This window comes from Lepus europaeus, chromosome 13 (genome assembly GCF_033115175.1).
Source record: "Lepus europaeus isolate LE1 chromosome 13, mLepTim1.pri, whole genome shotgun sequence".
Taxonomy (NCBI): domain Eukaryota; kingdom Metazoa; phylum Chordata; class Mammalia; order Lagomorpha; family Leporidae; genus Lepus; species Lepus europaeus.
Window position 1 is genome coordinate 33,213,109 of NC_084839.1, and position 22,957 is coordinate 33,236,065.

Sequence of the window (22,957 nt, forward strand, 5' to 3'; positions counted from 1 at the left end):
CCAGCTCTCTGCTATGGCCTGGGAAAGCAGCAGAAAATGGCGCAAGTGCTTAGGCCCCTGCACCCATGTGGGAGATCAAGATAGAGTCCCAGGCTCCCAGCTTTGGCCTGGCCCATCCCCAGCCATTGCAGCCATTTGGGAAGTGAGCCAGTGGAGGAAAGCTCACTCACTCACTCGCTCGCTCTCTGTTACTCTGCTTTTCAAATACATAAAATAACCATTAAAAAAAAGAATAGTGACAATAGCTTCATAAGCAGATTCCATATTAAATACACTTTCTGTGAAGTCTTTTGAAAGGGAATTTTATATTTTTGCTGTTAAACTGTTTGCAACATTTATCTTTTGACTTCTTGTCATAGGAAATCTTGCAAAGTGAGAAAACTTAGCTCATAAATCATTTCCAAATGTAATGGAATTTTTGCAAGTTAAAAGACATTTATGGGGCCGGTGCTGTGGCATAGTGGGTAAAGCCATTGCTGCAGTGCTGGCATCCCATATGGGCGCTGGTTCGGGACCTGTCCACTCCACTTCTGATCCAGCTCTCTGCTATAGCCTGGGAAAGCATTACATGATGGCCCAAGTTCTTGGGCCCCTGAACCCACATGGGAGACCTGGAAGAAGCTCCTGGCTCCTGGCTTCAGATCAGTGCAGCTCCAGCCATTGCAGCCAGCTGATGAGTGAACCAGCAGATGGAAGACCTCTCTCTCTCTGCCTCTGGCTCTCTGTAACTCTGCCTTTCAAAAAAATAAATAAATCTTTAAAAAAAATTACAATTAATGAAGTGGCTAAGGTTTTATGTCTTGTAGACAATTATATCTTAAAAATTTTGCTTATTTTCTTATTTATAGCTTGAAAGGCTTAGAGACAGAGATGAGGACAGAGACAGAGATCTTCCATCTGCTGGTTTACTCCCCAAATGCCTGCAACTGCCAGGGCTGGGCCAGGTAGAAGCCAAGAGCAAGGAATCTAGTCCAAGTCTCCTATGTGGGTGGCAGGGACCCAAGCACTTGAACCATCATCACCTGCTGCTTCCCTGGGTGTGCATTAGGAGGCAATTGGATCAGAAGCAGAGCCAGGAGCATCCTAACCATTGCACCAAATACTCACCACAGGTTGTCAATATCAATTTTGCAAATGATAGATTTTTTTATTGTTTCAACCTATTTTTTTAGGCTCTGGGAAAGTTCATAAAACTTGATCACTAGGGGAAGATCTAGACTTTGGGCAGTTTAGCTTATGCAGTTTGGGGGCCTTCTTAAGGAAAACAACATAAAATTCCAAAAGTAGGGGCTGGCGCAGTGGCTCACTTGGTTAATCCTCCACCTGAGGTGCCGGCATCCCATATGGGCGCCAGGTTCTAGTCCTGGTTGCTCCTCTTCCAGTCCAGCTCTCTGCTGTGTCCCAGGAAGGCAGTGGAGGATGGCCCAAGTGCTTGGGCCCTGCAACCGCATGGGAGACCAGGAGGAAGCACCTGGCTCCTGGCTTCAGATCGGCGCAGCGCCGGCCATGGTGGCCATTTGGGGGGTGAATCAACGGAAAGAAGACCTTTCTCTCTGTCTCTCTCTCTCTCTCTCTGTCTAAAACTCTGTCAAATTAAAAATAAAATTCCAAAAGTAAATCCCTGAGATAAAGCAGCTTAGCTTCCTGGTTCAGTGTGCCTCTGTGAAGCACTTAGCACAAATCAGATGCAACAGCCTGTGCAGAGGCCACCCTGGGGCAAGAAAACGAAGCAGGAAAGCCTGGCAGTCAGTCGGAAAAGAAGGTCTGAACTTGGGGGTGTAATAGATGAAAGAAGAGATACTTTAAAAATAAGTCTAATACAACGTGGCATTTGGTGAGTCAGGAATGCATGCTGCCTAGTAGTTGGGGTGCCCAGATCCCATACTGGAGTGCCTGGGTTCAAGTCTCAGCTCCCTATTCCAGTTTCCCTCTAATGCAGACCTGGGATACAGCAGGAGAGGCTCAAGTAGTTGGCTCCCTGCTGCCCACATGAGAGACCTGGGTTGAGCTCCTGGCTTCCAGCTCTGGTCCAGCCCAGCTCCAGCCATTGCAGGCATTTGGGGAGTGAACCAGTGTATGGGAGTGCTCTCTTGCTCACTCTCTCTCTCACTCGCCATTTGGGGAGTGAACCAGTGTATGGGAGTGCTCTCTTGCTCACTCTCTCTCTCACTCGCCATTTGGGGAGTGAACCAGTGTATGGGAGTGCTCTCTCACTCGCTCGCTCTCTTCCTACCCCCCAGTGGATGAGTGGGAAGAAGAAATACTAAAGCAGGGATGGGTGGCTAGGTAAAGCAGACTCGGAGGATAAATGACTTCAGTTTGGAAATATGTAATCTGAGTTGCCCTCAGGAGAGCTATGTAAGCTATTTGATACATATCAAGAGAGAGGACCAACCAGAGTCTGCAGGACACCTGTTGGTACACGATGGTTGCTGAACTCCAGGAGATGATGAGATCTTCAGAAGACATATACGACTTCAGAGGAGATGCACAATGGAGACAGCACCCTGGGGAACACCAACATTTAGAAACAGGGATCACAGTAAATAGAGTGAAGAAAAACGGTGCAAGACGCGGTGCTTAGAGAAAGCTGAGTCAGGCACAGAGATTGTCCTCTGAGGCTGGGGTGAAGAAAACAGGTAGCTGGAGCCTGGAGTGGTGCACAGTTACGGCTTTGCGGAGGAGGGGGAAAAAGGGCAAGGCACAGAGCTAGCAGCCTGAGAAACAGCGAGCAGTTCACTTTGACTGCAGTAAAGGATGCCCTGAAAAAGGCAGGGAGATAGGGAGAAACAGAGAGACCAGTATTAACGCGAGGGGTTAGAGTTAAACGATGGAGGCTTTGAAAGCCAGAATATGAAGTTCAGCAATGAGAGCTTCCAATGACTTGTGAGTAGAGGAATTTTACAGCCAGAACCGAGACTGAACGTAAGGAAGAGTCCTCTATCCAATAAACATAAAACTGGCACTGCACAGGTTACCACAGAGAATCTTATAACAGTCAGACAGAAAAAAAGGGGGCCTGAATTGGTGGGGGAGGCTGTCACCATGGAAACACAGAGGAGGGAATGGAAGTGAGTGAAGGTACACAGAGAATGCCAAGACCTGACAGATGCGGCACTGGCGGGCTGGAATCACATGAGTTGAGATGGAGTGCAGGGTTTGAACCTGGATGGCTGTGAGGCTAATTCAGCATTTACTGAAATTGTTCTGTAAGAATATAAGCTCAGGGGCTAGTGTTGTGGTGCAACAGGTTAAAGCCGTGCTTGCAACACCAGCATCCCATATCAGAATGCCGGTTTGAGTCCTGGCTGCTCTGCTTCCAGTCTAGCTCCCTGCTAATGTGCTTGGGAAAGCAGCAGTACTGGGGCCCCTGCTACCCATGTAGAACACCCAGATGGAGTTCCTGGCTTTTGACTTTGGCCTGGCCCAGCCCTGGTGGCTGTGGCCATTTGGAGGGAGAGTGGGGGTAAACCAGCACATGGAAGATCTCTCACTCGCACTCTCTCCCTCTGTCACACTGCCTTTCAAATAAATAAATAAATAATTTTTAAAAAATCTAAAAACCCATAAGCTCTCAAGCCAAAGGGAAAGAACTGTGCAAGTCACCATGCTCCCTGTGTGGCTCCTCTCTCCGATTTTTGACAGTAGCCCCAGATCAAGGCACATTGTAAGATCACGCTCAAACGTCCAGATAGCCCCAAACTTGGGGTTGCTGTGTTGTTGTTTTTTGCTTGCTCTTGGTGTTTATTTTTAAAGATTACACTGCTCTTTATTTCATTAAATCTAAGGTCCTATCCATCACACAGTTAATTAAAATGTGGAAAGAGACCAAGGGCAATTGAAACCTATGTCTTCTGGGGAAAAAAGTTTATCTTAGAATTAACTGAATCGGCCGGTGCCGCAGCTCACTAGGCTAATCCTCCACCTGCAGCGCTGGTACCCCAGGATTCTAGTCCTGGTTGGGGCAGTGGATTCTGTCCCGGTTGCCCCTCTTCCAGGCCAGCTCTCTGCTGTGGCCTGGGAAGGCAGTGGAGGATGGCCCAAGTGCTTGGGCCCTGCACCCACATGGGAGACCAGGGGGAAGCACCTGGCTCCTGGCTTTGGATCGGCACGGCGTGCTGGCGCAGCTCACCAGCCATAGCAGCCCTTTGGGGGGTGAACCAACAGAAAGGAAGACCTTTCTCTCTGTCTCTCTCTCTCTCACTGTCTAACTCTGCCTGTCCAAAAAAAAAAAAAAAAAAAAAGAATTAACTGAACCATGCAAGTGAAAGCATCGCATCCTTCTTTCCATCTCCAACCTGCTAGACCCTCTCTGTCCAAATAATCAAGCCCCAGGGGATGGGGAGGGGAACACAGGCATCCTTGTTTAGGAAGTTTTCCACACGATCAGGTGCTGCTTTAGGACACACACACACCATGCTGTAGCTAGAAAAGGAAAAGCAGAACACAAAGGCAGTTTTACAACTTTCATCAGTTTTCATCCACATTGACTTCAGACTTTTGAAAGTGATGGCGTGTACACAGGTGACCAAAGTGGAGAGTTTGTTTGGCCAACCTGCATCCTCATTACGTTTTTCTGGACAATCTCATGTGGAAGTGGTATGGGACATCCTTTATTCCATTGGCCCAGACAGCCTTCCTGAGCCTGGTATCAGTGCACACATCTGGGGTGCCCATCTCTTTCATGGCAAACTTCTGGATATCTGTGAGCGCCCAAGGGGCACACTTCTTGAATCCCACTGCATGGATGCCCTTGTGAATGTCGATGATGGATTCTCGGGTCACCACTTCGTTGGTGGCACAACGACCATTCTTCTTCTCACCACCCTTCTTTGCAGGAGTCCTCTTGTAGGGTCCAAGTTGGAAAGGAAACTGCTTGCTGTTGTTTAATTGTAACCATGGAACTTGGTCTTTGATCAGGTGAAATTTCATCTGCTCAGGTCTTGCCCCAATGCCTCCCATCAGCTGAATGTATTTTAAATTTCCTTTGTCTTCTCTGAAGGTGACTGGCACTCCCAGTTTTACAGCACTGCCACTAGGTTAGCACACCTTCTGGGCATAATAGATCACCTTGCGATAGGAAAGTTGGAAAATAAGGAGGTAGGCAGAAGGGTATCTCCTCACTTGCAGGTTCTGGTGACTGGTGGTTGCACTGCCAGTTCCAGGCCCCAAGGGCTCACGAAGGACCCTTCTACTGTTGGCCCCCCTAGAGTTCCCCCCTGAAACTGCCCAAAGCTACTTCTTCCTGGATCTATTTCTGACTGCTTTTAAGGGCTCCTTTCCCTGTCTGAAGGGCTTAGTAACTTGCAGTCTCGACTAGCTGCACAATGTCCTTGTTCAGAAATGATTAAGTCTATGGCCATACCACCCTGAACATGCCTGATCTCATCTGATCTCAGAAGCTAAGCAGGGTCGGGCCTGGTTAGTACTTGGATGGGAGATATGATTAAAAGGGGCAGGCATCTGGCAGAGTGGTTAAGACACTGCTTGAGACACCCACATCCCGTATCAGAGTGCCTGGTTCAACTCTCAACTCTGCTTCTGACTCCAGCTTCCTGCTAATGTGCACCCTGAGAGGCAGCAGGTGATGGCTCCAGTCTGTGGGTCCCTTCCACTCATGTAGAAGACCCAGACTGGGTTCTGGGCTCCTGGCTTTAGCCTGGTCCATTTGAGGAGTGAACCTTGCATATGGCACCTCTCTCCTCTCTCTCTCTCCCTCCCCTCCCTGCCTTTCAAATACGTAATTAAAAATCTTTTTTCAATGATTAAGAGCTTCAAGACAGCATTAAATCTAGCACAGGCCCTTAGTGTAGGTCCTTGTGGAGCCCGGGGCCCTTTGTGGCTGCGCAGGTCCCACACTCGAGAGGCCCCGCCTGGAGCTGAGGGACGTGCTTCAGGCGACATGAGCTCAGCGTGTATCTCCATCTGCTCCTGTATGTGGGTGCACATATGCCACCCAACAGAGCCAAGGGACCCCCGCACTCCTCCACTTGGTCATAAAAGTTATTTCGCATCCCCTGCTCAGCAGTCCCCAAGCTTCTTCTCATGGCTAACCTGTGGAGACTCATCTCTAGGGGATTCTCCTTCTGTTTTCCCACTGAATTCACCCAACTCCTCTCCAGTTGGTCTTTTCCAGCCTTTAGCCAAACAGATGCTGACCTGCGGGGTGAGATTGGAGTGGTCCACCTCAGTCCCAGGGAGCACACGTTAGAAAGGGAGAGGCTTCCCCTTAGCCCCACTCTTCTCAGCAATGCCAGTGCCAGGGTCACCCAAGAAGTCGCTGACACCTGCGATTTTCTTCCTAGAGAGGAGGGTCTGGGACAGCCTAGGGACACTGAGCATTCAATAGGTGGGATCTGTGCTTTTACAAAATGCCACCTGACCCCAGTCCTGTTCCCTGGCAATAGGGATGTTATGATGGTTTCATCTAGATGAGGAAACAGAATGCGAGAGAGGTCAAGGAGAAGTTAGGTGTCGTTTCACCATCACACAGCCAGGACACGGCACATTCCAAAGTAGAACACACACTTCTGGGTCCTGGAATAGCCAGCTTTCCTCCATGTCACTGAGGAGGAGCCCAGCCCTCCTATCTTCCCGTTAGTTCTGTCCCCAGTGGGACACCTCACAAACCCCATGCCAGCTTCCATTCTGTTCATTTATAAATGAATCAACTATGATTTCTGCTTTCTTGCAAAGGTAATCACTTTCCAGCTAATTGCCATTGCTTGTTCTGACTCTTCAGAGACAACCCTGCTACCCAGTTTAGCCTCAAGACTCATATGAATTCCCGGGATCTGAAGGCAGCCATAGAGAAAATAACCCAGCGAGGAGGGCTTTCCAATGCAGGTAAGTGGTGCACATTCAGATCATTCTAGTTTGCTACCATGCTCTTGCTCTATCTATGTTGTTGTCATCTAGCATTCTATATCAAAAAAGGAAAACATAATAATAGATTGTCCATAAATGTCTCATATAACAGCTAGATCATTCCCAATGAATTGTCATGGATTCATGGACAAGAGTCACTGAGACACACAGAGGCCCAGCATCTGGCCCCCTGGGGTGACAGGGTGACAGCTTCCTTCAGGACAAGCAGGATGGCTGTTGTGTTTGTAGGTTGCCCTATAAGTTGCAAGCTATTTAATATTAAGTTTTGTGAGCAATTCCGTTCAAGAAGCCCCTTAGTTGTCCTTGAGAGACTTGCTCCTCTCAGCCACTGTTGTAGTGCTGACTGTGCAAAGATGCATTCTCTGTTTCAAGATTAGTCACCTGTGCTGTATGAGCTTTTGGGACAGTCACCTGAAGTCCAAAGTCTAGCCTCAGTGGGGGCAGAAACTCTTTTTCAACAGTTCACCCAGAGGTGACTGGGCACAGTTTCACACTAACCAAGGTCAAAGACTGCCAAAGAGCCCATGCCAAGGGCTCTTTGTATAAAGGATGTATAAACGTTTGACTGGCTTTGGGGATTTGGAGTGGGGAAGCTGATTGTCCACTTCTCAGGGAACCTGTTCCTATCATCAAAGTCCAAAGAAATGGAGATGTGAGCACAGTTGCTTGACATGGAGCAGAGGCAAGGGATAGAAATGTCTTTGAGGAAGCATCCTCAGAGTTACAGTTGAATCTGATCAGTCAGTTCCCTTTCCATCTCAGTGTACATCTCCATAGTGATCAGACAAATGCAGAGCTGTTTACCACTGTTTACCGCTGAACAATGCTAAATGCACACTAGCCAAATCACTACTCTCTATGTGCCCCCAAATCAATATTACCCTCATCACAAACTTGATAGAGTTGTATCTGATTTTGTTTCAACTGAATGCCTACATTCCAATGGAGAAAAACCTCAGAAGGCATTATTTCTTTGATGAGATTAGAGTTGTGCCTTTAATCCAATCAGCATACCTTTTTCTATGGGTGGCATGTTTGAACTCTGCCTTTGTACTGTTTATGATTTGGGTTCAGAGAACAGAATCCATTCAATTGGTGAAAACAGAAAGGAATTTGTTTGGGGGTATTAAGTAGTTTGGAGAATTACTGAAAAGGCTGAAGAAGCAAACTCTAGGCTTCTTGCAGCGTTAAGACCTCCAAGGGAGCTGCTACCTCTTCCAAGATCAGGAAATCGCACTTGAATTGTGCCAGTGCAACCTCTTCAGGAACCTGCTTCAGCAGAAAGCCTCTGCTACAGCTGCCAGCTCCAAAATCATGCCCTATCTGACCCACTCACACCCACAAAATGGATGCTCTGTACCCTGTCACCCGCGGAACCATCAAAGCTGCCAACCAAACAGAAGCACCTCTGTTGCTACCTACAAGTGCCCCAGAGAAGTCAAATACTCTACAGACACCTGTCGGCAGAAATAGCACAAAATATCACCTCTGCCTCACTCATCTTCTCAACGTCATGTGAGTGTAGCAATTCAAGGAATTAGAAGAAAACTAGAACGTTACCTGCAAGGGAATCTGGACGATGTAGTTGTCAGACCTCCAGCCTCTGCTTTCTAGACTGACAGGGAGGTAGATGGGATGTGTGTTGAGCCAAAATTTACCATGGCCTCCAGATGTTGGGTGCTTTCGGCCTTGAGAGAAAAGCATCCTCTGGCTATGAAAACAGTTCTCAGCGGCAGGGTTCTGTGCAGCCAGTACACATGGTTTCTCTAAGACATTTCTCTAGCAACTCCATATATAACCATTTGAATCTTTCAGGTGACAAGTAACAGTCTACCAGCCGGTAGAACTAGGATGCAAGCCAAAACCAGGAAACCACTGAGTGTACTGTTAATCCTACAGTTTAAAGAAGCTGCTTAACTTTTATTGAGATAGAGGACTTCTTTGAGAATCTGCTGACAGCTATAGTCCTTCTACCCAGATACTTGCTTAAATGCACAAAAAAACATTTATACCTTCAGGGCAGTGCTGCCCAGTGTCCGAGGGCCCAAAGAGCCCAGGGTAAGAGCCTGTATATGCAGGCAGGCTGACTCCAGGCCCATAGTCATCCCAGTTTACCCAGAAGTTGGGCCGTTCAGTGCTAAAACTAGGACAGTTTTAGCAAACTGGGACAGTTGGTCATTCCAGTTGACTCTGAAATTTTCCTGAGGTTACTGCACAGTGTGAAACCTGCATTTGGGAAAGGCACATCAGGAGGTTGTATAATACCTAAAGCAGACTGTTGCCGTGGAAATTTTGGTCCCAATATCTAGAGTCTACCCAGGATCTCATAGCTAGTAGGTGGTATAGTCGGGGCTATAGAACAGTTTTTCAGTTCCTAGTGGGTGTAGCTCTTCCCTGGCCAGCCAGATCTATGCCCCTGGCCTGGCACTTGAGAACAGGAACCCTGACCACACAAGACTGCCCTCCATACCCAGCTGCTCCTATGGCACTGGGCTCACCCAGGCTGCAGAAGGCCAAGATGAGGCTACTGTCACTGCACATCAACTCCTCCCACTCCATGTTCTTGGAAACAACATAGGGCCAATGTAGGGACTTAGTCCAGGCACAGAAGTAGCTCTTTTGATGTCTTCAAAGTTTTTCTCACCTACTTGCTGGTCCCTAAAACTTTTTCAAAGTAAGAGACAATTAGAAAGAAGTGAAATTAACCTAAAGATTCAATGACTTTGAAGAGCCCTTGTCTTGACTGTTAAAGAAGAGCTTTTTGTTGTTTTTGGGTTTTTTTGTTTGTTTTTACTGTACAAATTGTTGAACTCTTTACTTAGTATAAAGATGGTCTTCTGTGTATAAAGTTAATGAAAATAGATCTTAGTGGATAATGGGACTGGGAATGGGAGAGGAAGGAGGAGGAGGGGTGGGAGGGCAGGTATGTTGGGAAGAATCACTATATTCCTAAAGTTGTACTTATGAAATGCATGAAGTCTGTATTTCTTAAACAAAAGTTTTCTTTGGAGGGGGGAGAAATTAAAAAGAAAAAAAAATAATAAAAGAGACAGTTAGTACCTAAAAGCCAAAAATGAAAATGAGGAGGGAAATAAACAGTGATGATGATGGTAACTGCATACCATTGTGAAAAGTGCTTAATGCCACTGAATTATACAGGTAAAAATAAAGTGGCTTTTGAAAAAACAAGCTGGGGAGGCAATCCATGCATTTCTGGACCTCCGTGCACTTCTGTGAACTATTCTTGTATTTGTAATTTGCATGATCACTCCAAGCATGACTTTTCTTTGCTGTCCAGGCCGAGCCATCTCCTTTGTGACCAAGAACTTCTTTTCCAAAGTCAATGGAAACAGGGGTGGTGCCCCCAATGTGGCTGTGGTGCTGGTGGATGGCTGGCCCACAGACAAAGTGGAGGAAGCTTCCAGACTTGCAAGAGAGTCAGGAATCAATATCTTCTTCATCACCATTGAAGGTGCTGTTGAAAATGAGAAGCAATACGTGGTGGAGCCCAACTTTGCCAACAAGGTTTGTGACTCTCCAGAGACCCACCCCAGCATAAAGATACCCTACACTCTGAGAAGTGCAATTGTGTGAAGGTCATTCTCTCATTCCTCATAATGCATGTGAAGTTCCCTTCTAACCAGTAGAGCCTCCAATGAGGAACTGGTAAGCCTGGAATTTGGAATTATACACTCAAAACAAACCCCACACCTGTCCCAAGGCCAAAGCCTGGGAGCAGAGAGGAGGAGGAGTGTCCTCAAGGTCCCATATGGAGCTCCCCCTTGCTCCTGCCACAGCCTCAGGGATCATCCATCAGGCTGCCCAATGAGCCTTCACATACACACAGAGCACATTCACACATACACACACTGTCTCTCACACACACATAAACACATATACACTCACATAAACATCCTGCAAAATTAATCAGTCTGATAAACACACAAAAAAAGAGGGGTTACAACCAGCTCAGTAAGATCATTTTTCAGATGCCACACTTGGGTTGAGTAGAGACTCCTTGTAGATTAAAGGCACAACCAACGAGATCTGTGCCATGCAGCTTTTGAATGTTTTATACAATGGGAATCCAGCATAAGCCTTCCTCCAAAGCAAAGGCTGCAGCTTTAGAAAGCAAGTGAGCCTTGAGCAGGTTTCTCTGATGCCCTTCCAGCCTCGCTTTATGCATTCAGTCAAAAGGGCTCGACCTCCTCCACCACCTCAGCCTGCTGACCCCTTAGGGCTCCTTGAAATCCTCTTCTCCTTGACTTCTGGGATGCCATGGAACTCTTCCTTCCTTCACTCCATGTTTTTTCCCCATCTTGTCCCCTAAATGTAAACTTCCTCAGGACTTGATCTTCTCTCATGAGGCTTTGTCTCCCCAGAATCCCTCCCAGGGCCACAGCCTCAGCCTTCATCTCTTGAGCTCTGCAGCCATCTCTTTCTTGCTGACTTTTCTCCACCTGATATCCTGTCAGCACCTTAACTCCTACAAGCAACAAGCCAAGTTCATCTTTCCCAACCAAATTGTTTCCTTTGCTGGACTTTACATGAATGGTCTCACACCCATCCCAGAGTGTGATCCTTGAATTCCTTGTCAGCTCCCACATCGCATCTCTCATCTTTCCATTCTTTCTCATGTCCAGTGCTGCCTCCCCAGTTCAGGCTGGTACTCTACACGTGGTTTGTCTCTGCATTGGTCCATTTTCTGTTACTATAACAAAATGCCTGAGGCTTGGTCATGTAGAAAGGAAAGAGGTTCGTTTGTCTTACAGTCTTGGAGGTCCCAGCACATTTGCTCAGCTCTGACGAGGGCCTGGTAGAGAATGGCATCACAGGGCAGGAGCCGCTCTTCTAACATCCATAGTTGCAGGACTAACTCACTCTGTGAAACCAGCATTAGTACCTTCCAAGGGCAGTGCTCCAGAGACCAGATCAGCTTACACTAAGCCCTACTTAAAGCTTCCACCACCTCTCAGCACTGCCATACTGAGGACCAAGGCTCCAACAAAAGAACACTGGGCGACAAGCTACATCTAAACCATAGCAGCCTACTTTCTAAGTACCCCCTCCACACACTTTAGTTGAGATTTCACAATGGAGTCCAATAAAGAGTCCCTCTATTCTATGGAGTCCTTGTTCCAAATGCTTCACTATTCCCTACTGCTCTTTAGGCACTCTGGAGTGTGGTCCCAACCGTCCTTCCCAGCCCATCTGTTATGGCTCACACATAGGCCCCGTGTGCCAGCCAACTTGTCTCTTATCCATGTCCAACACCATGGCTGTCTTCTCCATGACTTTTCTCTGGCTGCCTGGTGGGAATCCCTTGCTATCTATCCATTGGCCTCAGCACTCAGCACCCACACTACTCAGTCCATGGAAAGTTCTGAGAACAGCATTTAGGTTTCTACAAATCAACAAAAAATATTTCTTAGGAAAATTTTAAGCCTGTTCTATTTTTAAAATCATGTTTTAATTATACAAATTCATCTGTAGTCATAAGGTCTCTCTGTGACCCCTGAGGGGCAAGAGCTAGAAAGAAACGCTGCAGCTTGGGGACACTAGCCCATCACTTCCAGGGGAAAACCAACCAGTTTTCCCAATGTTCATTTGCTACTGCTTTGAGCTTTTTTCTGGAACAAACTTGGGGACAAATAAATATTCATGTATCTGGAGGCAGGATTATCTGGAGGACATAGCATGGGCTTTGAAGCATGCTTGGGGGACAGACCTGTGTTTCAGTGTCAGGGACTCTGGGCGTCCATTCACAGCTGGTCCCGTTTATGCCTTCATGGCAGGGGGTTATAATTCCACCTTGTAAGGTTGGGGGGAGACTGGTGAGGGACTCTGAGAGCACCCAGTATGACCCTGAGGCATGTGGCCACTCAGCTTCTAAGCTGAGTGGGGAGACATCAACACAGGACAGAACCAGCGAGTTTTATCTCCCTGGGACTGTGCTAGGGAGCAGCTTTCCACTAAAGCAGAACCCCATCTGACTGAGGAGGAGTAAGCAGAGAGAGCACTTGAGGTGTCTTTGCCTCAGTGAGGGCCTGGCTCAGTGAACTGGAATGAAGAACGCACACCAGCAGGACTCGTACAGAAAACCAGTCTGTATGCTTCTTCACCTGCTCTGGGGACCAAGGGTGACGGTGACAGATGGGAGGATTTGATCATGGCCTGACAGGTGTCCCTCCTCTTTGTCTTCCAGGCTGTGTGCAGAACAAATGGCTTCTACTCATTCAACGTGCAGAGCTGGTTTGGCCTCCACAAGACAGTGCAGCCCCTGGTGAAGCGGGTCTGCGATACTGACCGGCTGGCCTGCAGCAAGACGTGCTTCAACTCGGCCGACATTGGCTTCGTCATTGATGGCTCCAGCAGCGTGGGAACGGGCAATTTCCGCACAGTTCTTCAGTTTGTGGCCAACCTCAGCAAAGAGTTTGAGATTTCAGAGACGGACACACGCATCGGGGCTGTGCAGTACACCTACGAGCAGCGGCTGGAGTTTGGGTTTGACAAATACAACACCAAGCCTGACATCCTCAACGCCATCAAGAGGGTGGGCTACTGGAGTGGCGGCACCAGCACAGGGGCTGCCATCAACTATGCTCTGGAACAGCTCTTCAAGAAGTCCAAGCCCAACAAGAGGAAGCTGATGATCCTCATCACCGATGGGCGGTCCTACGACGATGTCCGGATACCAGCTATGGCTGCCCATCACAAGGGTAAGAGAGCCTTGCCCATCGGCCTGGGGGCTGGGGCCCCTCTCCGGGGCTCAGAGGGGCCAGTGGAATGAGGAAGGTGCTTTTTATGAATTGGTTTTGTCTACACCTTCATAAAAACCATTGGGAAAAAAATTGGGGAAGTATTTGAGGTAAACACGCAGGCCTCTCTCAGTAGTGAGGAGAGAACAAGGAGGAGGCAGCCAGGTTTGAATGTTTTGAATGTCTTCAAAACCCCAAGGTCTGGGGTGGGTGTGTAACCTGATTCATGTCCCAGCTCTACTTCTGACTCCAGCTTCATTTTAAGGGGCACCCTGGGAGGCAGCAGATGATGGCTCAAGTTTCTGGGAACCCGCTACCCATGCAGGTGATGCAGATGGAGTTCCTCAATCTTGGCTTCCACTTGGAAGCTCCCAGTGTAGGGTGTGAACAAGCAATGGGACCTCTCTCTCGAATAAATAAATACCTCAAGGCCTGTGGATGGCTGGGACTATTGACCCTTCTTTCCTTAACATATTTATACTTGAGGCTTTCCCTAAGAAGGTGTGATACATTAAAAGGACATTTGATTCTTTAGCTATCCCTATTTAAAACACCAAATCTTCATCTCTATTAAAAATGCTGAATTGTGTAGGCATCTAGACCACTGGATTTTGTTAGTCCTTTTAAAAAAAATTAACATTTCAAAGAAAACTTCTGCTTTTGTAAGCAATTGTTAACCAGCTATGGAGGGGAATTGGGGAGATTTCAAAGAAATTTTGATTCAAAATATGTAAAATGATACTTCCTTATAAAAGTTTCTAAGAGGGCAACAGAAGAGTTTAAAAACAGGAACATGGAGCAAATATTTTTGTAAACTTTTGGAAAATCAGTCACAGTTATTATTGCAGAACCTGTGATTTAAAAGTGCCACAAATTGTCATGAAAATGTAAACAACCTGGAGAAAGTCCCAGGTGACAAGAATAACACTCATAATATTAATGAAAGTAAACCGAGTGGTCAGTGAGACCGATGGACATGCGCTGCCCTACAGAACTCAGTGCCATGCTTGGCTGTTTTTCCTTCTGTGCCTACATTTAACTTGGGTTATTTTGCAGGGTTTTCTGTATTCTTGAAAGAAGAACTAACTCTAATTCTTCTCAAGCTATTCAAAACAACTTCTTCTATGAATCCAGCATCATCTTGATTCCTCAATATGAAAAAGATACAACAGAGAAAGAGAACTACAAACTAATTTCACATAAATGCAGAAATCCTCCATAAAATACTAGCGTATCGAATCCAACAACACATCAGAAAGCTCATTTACCCAGACCAAGTGGGAATTATCCCAGGTATGCAGGGATGATTCAACATTCGCAAATCATCCATGTGACACATCACATTAACAAACTGAAGAACAAAAATCATATATTATCTCAATAGATGCAGAGAAAGCATTTGATAAAATACAACACCCTTTCATGATGAAAACTTTAAGCAAATTGGGTATGGAAGGAGCATTCCTCAACACAATCAGGCAATTTATAACAAACCCATGGCCAGTGTCCTGTTGAATGGGGAAAAGTTGGAAGCACTTCCACTGAGATCTAGAACCAGACAAGGATGCCCACTCTCACCATTGCTATTCAACATAGTTCAGGAAGTTTTAGCCAGAGCAATTAGAAAAGAAAAAGGAAATCCAAGGGGTATAAATTGGGAAGAAGTCAAACTATCCCTATTTGCAGATGACATGATTCTATATATAGGGGATCCAAAAGACTCCACTAAGAGACTATTGGAACTCATAGAAGAGTTTGGTAAAGTGGCAGGATATAAAATCAACACACAAAAATCAATAGCCTTTGTATACACAGAAAATGCCACAGCTGATGAAGAACTTCTAAGATCATCCATTCACAATAGCTATGAAGAAAAAAAAATCAAATACCTTGGAATAAATTTAACCAAGGAGGTCAAAGACCTCTACAATGAGAATTATAAAACATTAGAGAAGGAAATAGAAGAAGACACAAAATGGAAAAATTTCCATGTTCATGGATTTGAAGAATCAATATCATCAAAATGTCCATACTACCAAAAGCTATTTTCAGATTCAATGCAATACCAATCAAAATACCAAAGACATTCTTCTCATATCGAGAAAAAATGATACTGAAATTCATATCGAAATACAAGAGACCCCAATAGCTGAAACAATCTTATACAACAAAAACAAAGCCAGAGGAATCACAATATCAGATTTAAAGACATACCACAGGGCAGTTATAATCAAAACAGCCTGATACTGGCACAAAAACAGATGGATAGATCAATGGAACAGAACAGAAATGCAGGAAATCAACCCATGCATCTACAACCAACTTACCTCTGACAAAGGAGCTAAAATCTCTCTCTGAAGCAAGGACAGCCTCTTCAACAAATGGTGCTGGGAAAACTGGATCTTCACATACAGAAGTATGAAGCAAGATTCCTATCTTACACCTTGCACAAAAATCCACTCAAAATGGATTAAAGACCTAAATCTATGACCTGATACCATCAAATCATTAGAGAACATTGGGGGAAACCCTGTAAGACATTGGCATAGGCAAATAATTCTTGGAAGAGACCCCAGAGACACAGGCAATCAAAGCTAAAATTGACAAGTGGGATTATATCAAATTGAGAAGCTTCTGCACTGCACAAGAAATGCTCAGCAAAGTGAAGAGGCAACCGACAGAATGGAGAAATTATTTGCAAAGTCTGCAACTGAAAAAAGAATAATAACAAGAATATATAAAGAGATCAAGAAACTCCACAACATGGCCGGTGCTGTGACTCACTTGGCTAATCCTCCGCCTGCGGCACTGGCACCCTGGGTTCTAGTCCCGGTTGCTCCTCTTCCAGTCCAACTCTCTGGCCTGGGAGGGCAGCGGAGGATGGCCTGGGTGCTTGGGTCCCTGAACCCACATGGGTGACTGGGAGGAAGTACCCGGCTCCTGGTTTCAGATCGGTGCAGTGCTGGCTGTGGCAGCCATTGGGGGAGTGAACCAACGGAAGGAAGACCTTTCTCTCTGTCTCTTTCTCACTGTCTATAACACTCTCTCTCTCTTTCTCTCACTAACTCTGCCTGGCAAAAAAAAAGAAAAAAAAAGAAACTCCACAACAACAAAATAGACAACCCAGTTAGGAAATGGGCAAAGGACTTAAACAGGCATTTTTCAAAAGAGGAAATCCAAATGGCCAACAGACACATGAAAAAGTGCTCAGGATCGCTAGCTGTCAGGGAAATGCAAATGAAAACCACAATGAGTTTTCACTTCACCACGTTAGTATGCCTTTCATACAGAAATAAACAAACAAATGCTGCCGAGGATGTGAGGGAAAAGGTACCATAATACACTGTTGGTGGGAATGTAAACTAGTACAGCCACTGTGGAAGACAGTATGGAGAGAACTCAGAAATCTGAATAGACCTACCATATGACCCGGCCATCCCACTCCTGGGAATTTACCCAAGGGAAATGGAATCAGTATATGAAAGAGTTATCTGTAACCTCATGTTTATTCCAAGTCAATTCACAACAACTAAGATATGGAATCAATCTTGTCAACTGAAGACTGGATAAAGAAATTATGGGATATGCACATCATGGAATTCTACACAGTGGTAAAAAAAATGAAATCTTGTCATTTGCAAGAAAATGGATGAAACTGGAAAACATCATACTTAGTGAAATAAGCTAGTCCCAAAAGGACAAATACCATACATTCTCTTTGATCTGATATAACTAATAGAGCACCTAAAAGGTAATCTATAGAAGTATAACTGACACTTTGAAATGCAATGATTTTGAACAGCCCTGTCTTGACTGTTGAGGAAGTTTTTTTCACACTATTTGTTGAACTCCTTACTTAGCACAGAGTTAATTGTGTTATAAAGTTAATTTAAAATAGATCTTAGTAAAAAATAAGAATGGGAATAGGAGTGGTTGAGAAAGAGGGGTAGCAGTGTGGGTGGAAGGGCAAGTACAGTGGAAAGAATTACTATGTTTCTAAAGCTGTATTTATGAAATGCATGAAGTTTGTATTCCTTAAATAAAAAATTTCTGGGAGAGGGAGAGGGAGGGGGGGAGGGAGGGGGAGAGGGAGGGAGAGAGAGAGAGAGAGACTGACTTCCGTTGGTGCACTCCCCAAATGGCTGCAACTGCCAGAGCTGGGCGAATCTGAAGCCAGGAGTCAGGAGTCAGGAGCTTCCTCTGTGTTTCCCACATGGGTGCAGGAGTCCAAGCACTTGGGCCATCTTCTATTGCTTTCCCGGCCATAGCAGAGAGCTGGACTGGAAGTGGAGCAGCCAGGATTCAAAAAGGCACCCATATGGGATGTGGGCAGTGCAGGCAGCAGCTTTACCCACTATGCCTCAGAGTCGGCCCCTCTTCCTGATCTTAAAACCTTTCTCATTGGGGTTGATGCAGCAGATGTGGGGGGTTCTCTCTGAGACTTGAGCAAGGGTTCCTGAACTGGGAAGGAGATTAGATTCTATGGCTTGCCTAAAGTTATCATTGGACTTTGATCTACTATTTAAAGGACTTTGATCTTTTGATGCATTTAAGATTCTCTCAGATTGTTTGGCTCTGAACACAAGTAGAACAGGCATACGTTATGTGGTGGTGTGATCTGCATGACACCAAAAGTTTCACTTATTCCAAAATACGTCCTCTTGTGCTCCTCCTGTGCCTGAAACTCTTGCCATTTTTTACTCCATTTTACCTGGATGTTTTTTCTCCCCTTAAACTCCTGAGATAGCAACTACCTTAATTTTGATATTGTTGGCACAAATGCTCTAAAGTATTTATTTATTGAATGAATAAATGACTATATTTAGTCCTTTTAATTTTTTAAAAAATTTTTATTTTTATTTATTTACTTGAGAGGTAGAGCTACAGAAAGAAGGTGAGACAGAGGGCAAGGTCTTCCCTCCGCTGGTTGACTCCCCAAATGGTTGTAACGGCAGGAGCCAGGCCAATCCAAAACCAGGAGTCAGGAGCTTCTTCTGGATCTCCCTTGTGGGTACAGGAACCCAAGCACTTGGGCCATCTTCTGCTGCTTTCCCAGGCCATTAGCAGGGAGCTGGATAAGAAGTGGAGCAGCCACGATATGAATCAGTGCCCATATGGGATGCCGGTGCCACAAGTGGCAGCTTTACCCGCTTTGCCACAGCATCAGCCCCTATATTTAGTCTTAATTCTAGAAACCTAGAGGACTGGGGTGGGGAGAGATTATTTTGTTGTGCTTGACTTTTTCTGATTTTGGATTTGGGGTGCAGGCAAGAATTCATTAGGAGTACCTCTTCTTGGGGATATTTGCTTCATCCAATCTTTGTCCTCACAGGAGTGATCACCTATGCAATTGGTGTGGCATGGGCGGCACAGGATGAACTGGAAGTCATTGCCACTTATCCTGCCAAGGACCACTCCTTCTTTGTGGATGAGTTTGACAACCTCTACAAATTCGTCCCCAGGATCATCCAGAACATTTGTACAGAGTTCAACTCACAGCCTCGGAACTGAATTCAGAGCAGGCAAAGCACCAGCAAACACTGCTTGACCGACTGACTCTTGGGACAGACCCCATGGCTTTGAGGAGCACACACAGGGCTGTGAGGCTTGGGTAGGCCCTGAGGGAACAGATACATTGTTACTATTCTTTGCCATCATGGTTTTTCATGCTTCCAAACTTGGAGTTAGAAAGATGATCATCAATTTGTAGAATGAGCCAATATAGTGTAACAATTTGAGGGTATTGGGGATTGCATATTTTGACAGTTGTTTTCAAAATACATGTACAGAATAGAGCACAGCACCTATGACAGGCTTAAATAGAGACTTTGTGAGGTTTTTTATTTTTCATTAGAAGTCTGTAAATCTCAACACATTTTATTTTGTCATGACAATGTAGGAGTTGCTTAATTAAATGTTGACAAGGATTCCATGCAATCTTTCTGCCTGTGTCATGTGTTGCGTTCACAAGGTTTGTGCCAGGGCCACCTTCTGCTCTGACCCAAGATGACAACATTCCCACAGGGGTGCAGGGGAACTGTGGCTATGGCATGGCTTCTCCTGATTGGCCTCTCTCCCACTATGATTTCAGTCACTGAATTCCTGCAACACTCTGCTTTAGGAGCAGTGGGACCCCAAGGAGTGAGTTAATCTTGCTTAAAAATGATGTGTTAGGGCTGCTCCTTAGAATCACTTGGGAGACTAAAATGCTGGTTCCCAGGCCCTGTCCCAATGTCCCTGAAATCTGAGTCAATGACACTGGAGCCCTGACACTGGAATGAGAGTGACTAGCAGGTTGGCAGAAGACAGCAGTGACTGGCTTGGAGGCTGAATATACTCTGAGGCTAGACCTTCAAGGGAGATGGAGATTTTGAAGGCAGAAGGAAGGGGATACTTTGGAAGAGGCAAAGGAGCAACAAGCAGACCTGTCCCCATTCCAGGCCTCAAATACACGGGGCAAGAGACAAGACAAACAGGTTTCAGTTAGGTGGGGCATGAAGGAGAAGGGACTGGGGCTTCTGGGAGTTTGTAGATGATAAAGGAGCTCTCAAGTCCCAGAGGGAAGCAGGGTTTGCACAGAGCAGTGTGGAAATCAAGGTCTTGGGATGATGGATGACTTGAAAGTCTTGGATGTAACCACCACTTTGTGCAGCCTAAACTGTGTCCAATACTGATGAGGTAGGACTAAAATCCTAACAGCAGAAACGAAATCTTACAAACTACATCAGACCTTAAAATTATGAAGAGGAAACCAGGGCAGAAGATACCTGTGCAGATAGGGGACAGAACAGAATTCAGTTCTGTCTTCCCATCTGTTGGCTCATTTGACCATTTCTTGTTGAGTTGGGAGCCCCTTTCTTCCTTCCAACTCCAACCAGTTCTGTCCTCTTGGTTCTGCAGACTCTGGAGCCAATATCCTAAAGCAACTCTATTTTCCTTTCTGTGGTCTCAACAGAAAAATGTCCTCCATGCCTATTCTTCCTTAAAGTCAACCAACACAAACTGACAAGGGGCACTGAGCTAGCTTCTCCAGTGCATATGAGGTCTACATTCCATTTGACCTAAATTCCTGCTTCTCAGGAGTGAAGGCCTATGAGTAGTTTCTTCGCTAAGGCTTCAAGTTTTGCAACAAGACTCTGCTAAAAATTTCAGGCCAGATTTGCAGGTTTCAGATATTTATAATTTTTCTGGGTTCTTTAAATCCCTTCAAACAGGACAAAACTTCCCTAAAGCAGGATTGCCAATAGTTATCCTGGGACCAGCACTGGTTCACAGAAAAATGCTCCTGTGTCCAGAGATTTTCTAGCCTAGAAGTTTCCATATGATAATGTTATTCCCATTCAAAATCCTAAGAGAAATCTTCCCCTTAGATTACCGGCATGTAAATATAGTTAGAAAAATGCTTAAAAGCATGAGTTCAATTACTTTGGAGAGAGATATTTGTTCAACTAATGCCTTTGAGAAATTCAATCCGGGGGGAAACCACAAATAAGTGACTAATTAAAATCCTATAATTGCTATCATGGGATTGTGCACAAAGTGCATGACTGGTGATCACAAAGAATCTCTTGAGAAATGAAATTGTCATCATGCCTAAGAGTGTTTTTCATCTGCTAAGCTAAGGGCTTTCCATATTTACTTGCTCACCCACACCATTTGCTGAGAGGGGTATATTCTTATTCTCATTTTATTGATCACCCAACCGAAGCACAGAGATATCACATAACTCGCTCAAGGTCATAGGGTTGGTGTAAACTTCCTTATACCAGCTGAAAATCAGGACCCATAATCTGACCTGGGGGCTTGTACGTAACTACTTTCTTATAATAATGGCATGCAAAATGACCAAAGTGGCTTCACAGGGAGTTCTCCAGTAAGCTTGACAATTAAAAATATTCACACAGAGGTGGACATTAAGAATTTAAGACTCCTGCTTCCTACATCAGAGTACTTGGTTTGTTTTGTTTTTTAGACAGATAGACAGTGAGAGAGACAGAGAGAAAGGTCTTCCTTCCATTGGTTCACCCCCAAATGGCCACTACGGCTGGTATGCTGCGCTGATCTGAAGCCAGGAGCCAGGTGCTTCCTCCTGGTCTCCCATGCGGTGCAGGGCCCAAGCACGTGGGCCATCCTCTACTGCCCTCCTGGGCCACAGCAGCGAGCTGGACTGGAAGAGGAGCAACCAGGACATAAACACCCATATGGGATGCCAGTGCCGCAGGTGGAAGATTAACCAAGAGTACTTGGTTTTGATTCCCAGCTCCAGCTCCTGACTTTAGCTTCATGACAGTGCAGATCCTGGAAAGCAGTAGTGATGGCTTAAGTGATCCAGTTCCTGCCACTTGCAGGAGAAACCTAGATTAAGTTCACTCCTGGCTTCAGCTGTGGCCCAACCCTAGCCACTGTGGGCATTAGGAAAGGGATCCAGCAGACGGGAGCTCTTTGCCTCTCAAATAAACAATTTAAAAAGAATATATACATATAACTCAATGCAGTGTATTCTCAGGGTCTACTAAATGTCCAATGTGAACAGTCTGTTAAATGTCCAGCATAAACTCTACTTTTCCCGAACACGCCCACTGATTCTCAGGTGAGTGATCCTGCCTTCACTTAAAGGGGTGATTTTATCTATAATGCACGTTCTTTGTAAATTTCTGAATACACCCTTCAGGTCTCAGTCAAAATGCTGTCTCCTCTTCAGAGTCTTTCCTGACTTGCTCAGAGCGATTTGGGCTCTCCGGATACAAAAGCACGACTCATCTATTCTCCAGAGACCTCCATGGACCCTTCTCATTGGAGGACATACCCTCATACGTCATCAAGGACATGGAATCCAAACAATGCAAAGTTTGAAGTCATCAGATAGTGGCATGCCTAGTACAATGGCACTGATAGAATGAGAGGCAAAGATACTTTCAGGAATAGAGAAGCAGTAAAGGCTGACAAGAGAAAGAGCGCATCTAATTCCATCACACTGCACCCTTCTTTCTAACATCCTTCTGAGGTTCCTCACTGTAGTTAAAATCAATGCTTTTTCTAGAACAAGAAAAATCAAGTTTTTGTGGAGGAGAGATGAACAAACATCACATCTGACTGATTTGAGAGGTGATGGGCACATGCAGGGAGGCTTCCTGGGATAGGTTTTCTGCAACGAGCCCACTGCTACCAGGTGAAGGAAAATGGAAAATGAGTTCCAGTAGACAGGACAGGAGCAAAGACCAGGAGGCACAGGACAGTGCAATGCACAGGCATACTTACAGATTGGAACACGAGGCAAGGGTGTCAGGAAATGATGCTATGAGAAAAGTGGG

At 45.6% G+C, this 22,957-nt stretch overlaps 1 protein-coding gene across 1 annotated transcript in view; it reads left to right on the top strand.

Annotated features, from left to right (window-relative positions):
* VIT (vitrin) overlaps positions 1 to 19,575 on the top strand; it is a 112,103-nt gene extending 92,528 nt beyond the window's left edge. Inside the window, exons 13-16 of the mRNA XM_062210178.1 lie at positions 6,743 to 6,846; positions 10,187 to 10,413; positions 13,094 to 13,607; positions 18,979 to 19,575. Of these exons, the coding sequence (XP_062066162.1) occupies positions 6,743 to 6,846; positions 10,187 to 10,413; positions 13,094 to 13,607; positions 18,979 to 19,157 (1,024 nt within the window). The 3' untranslated portion in view covers positions 19,158 to 19,575. The remainder of the gene's footprint in view (positions 1 to 6,742; positions 6,847 to 10,186; positions 10,414 to 13,093; positions 13,608 to 18,978) is intronic.
* The last annotated feature ends 3,382 nt before the right edge of the window (positions 19,576 to 22,957 follow it).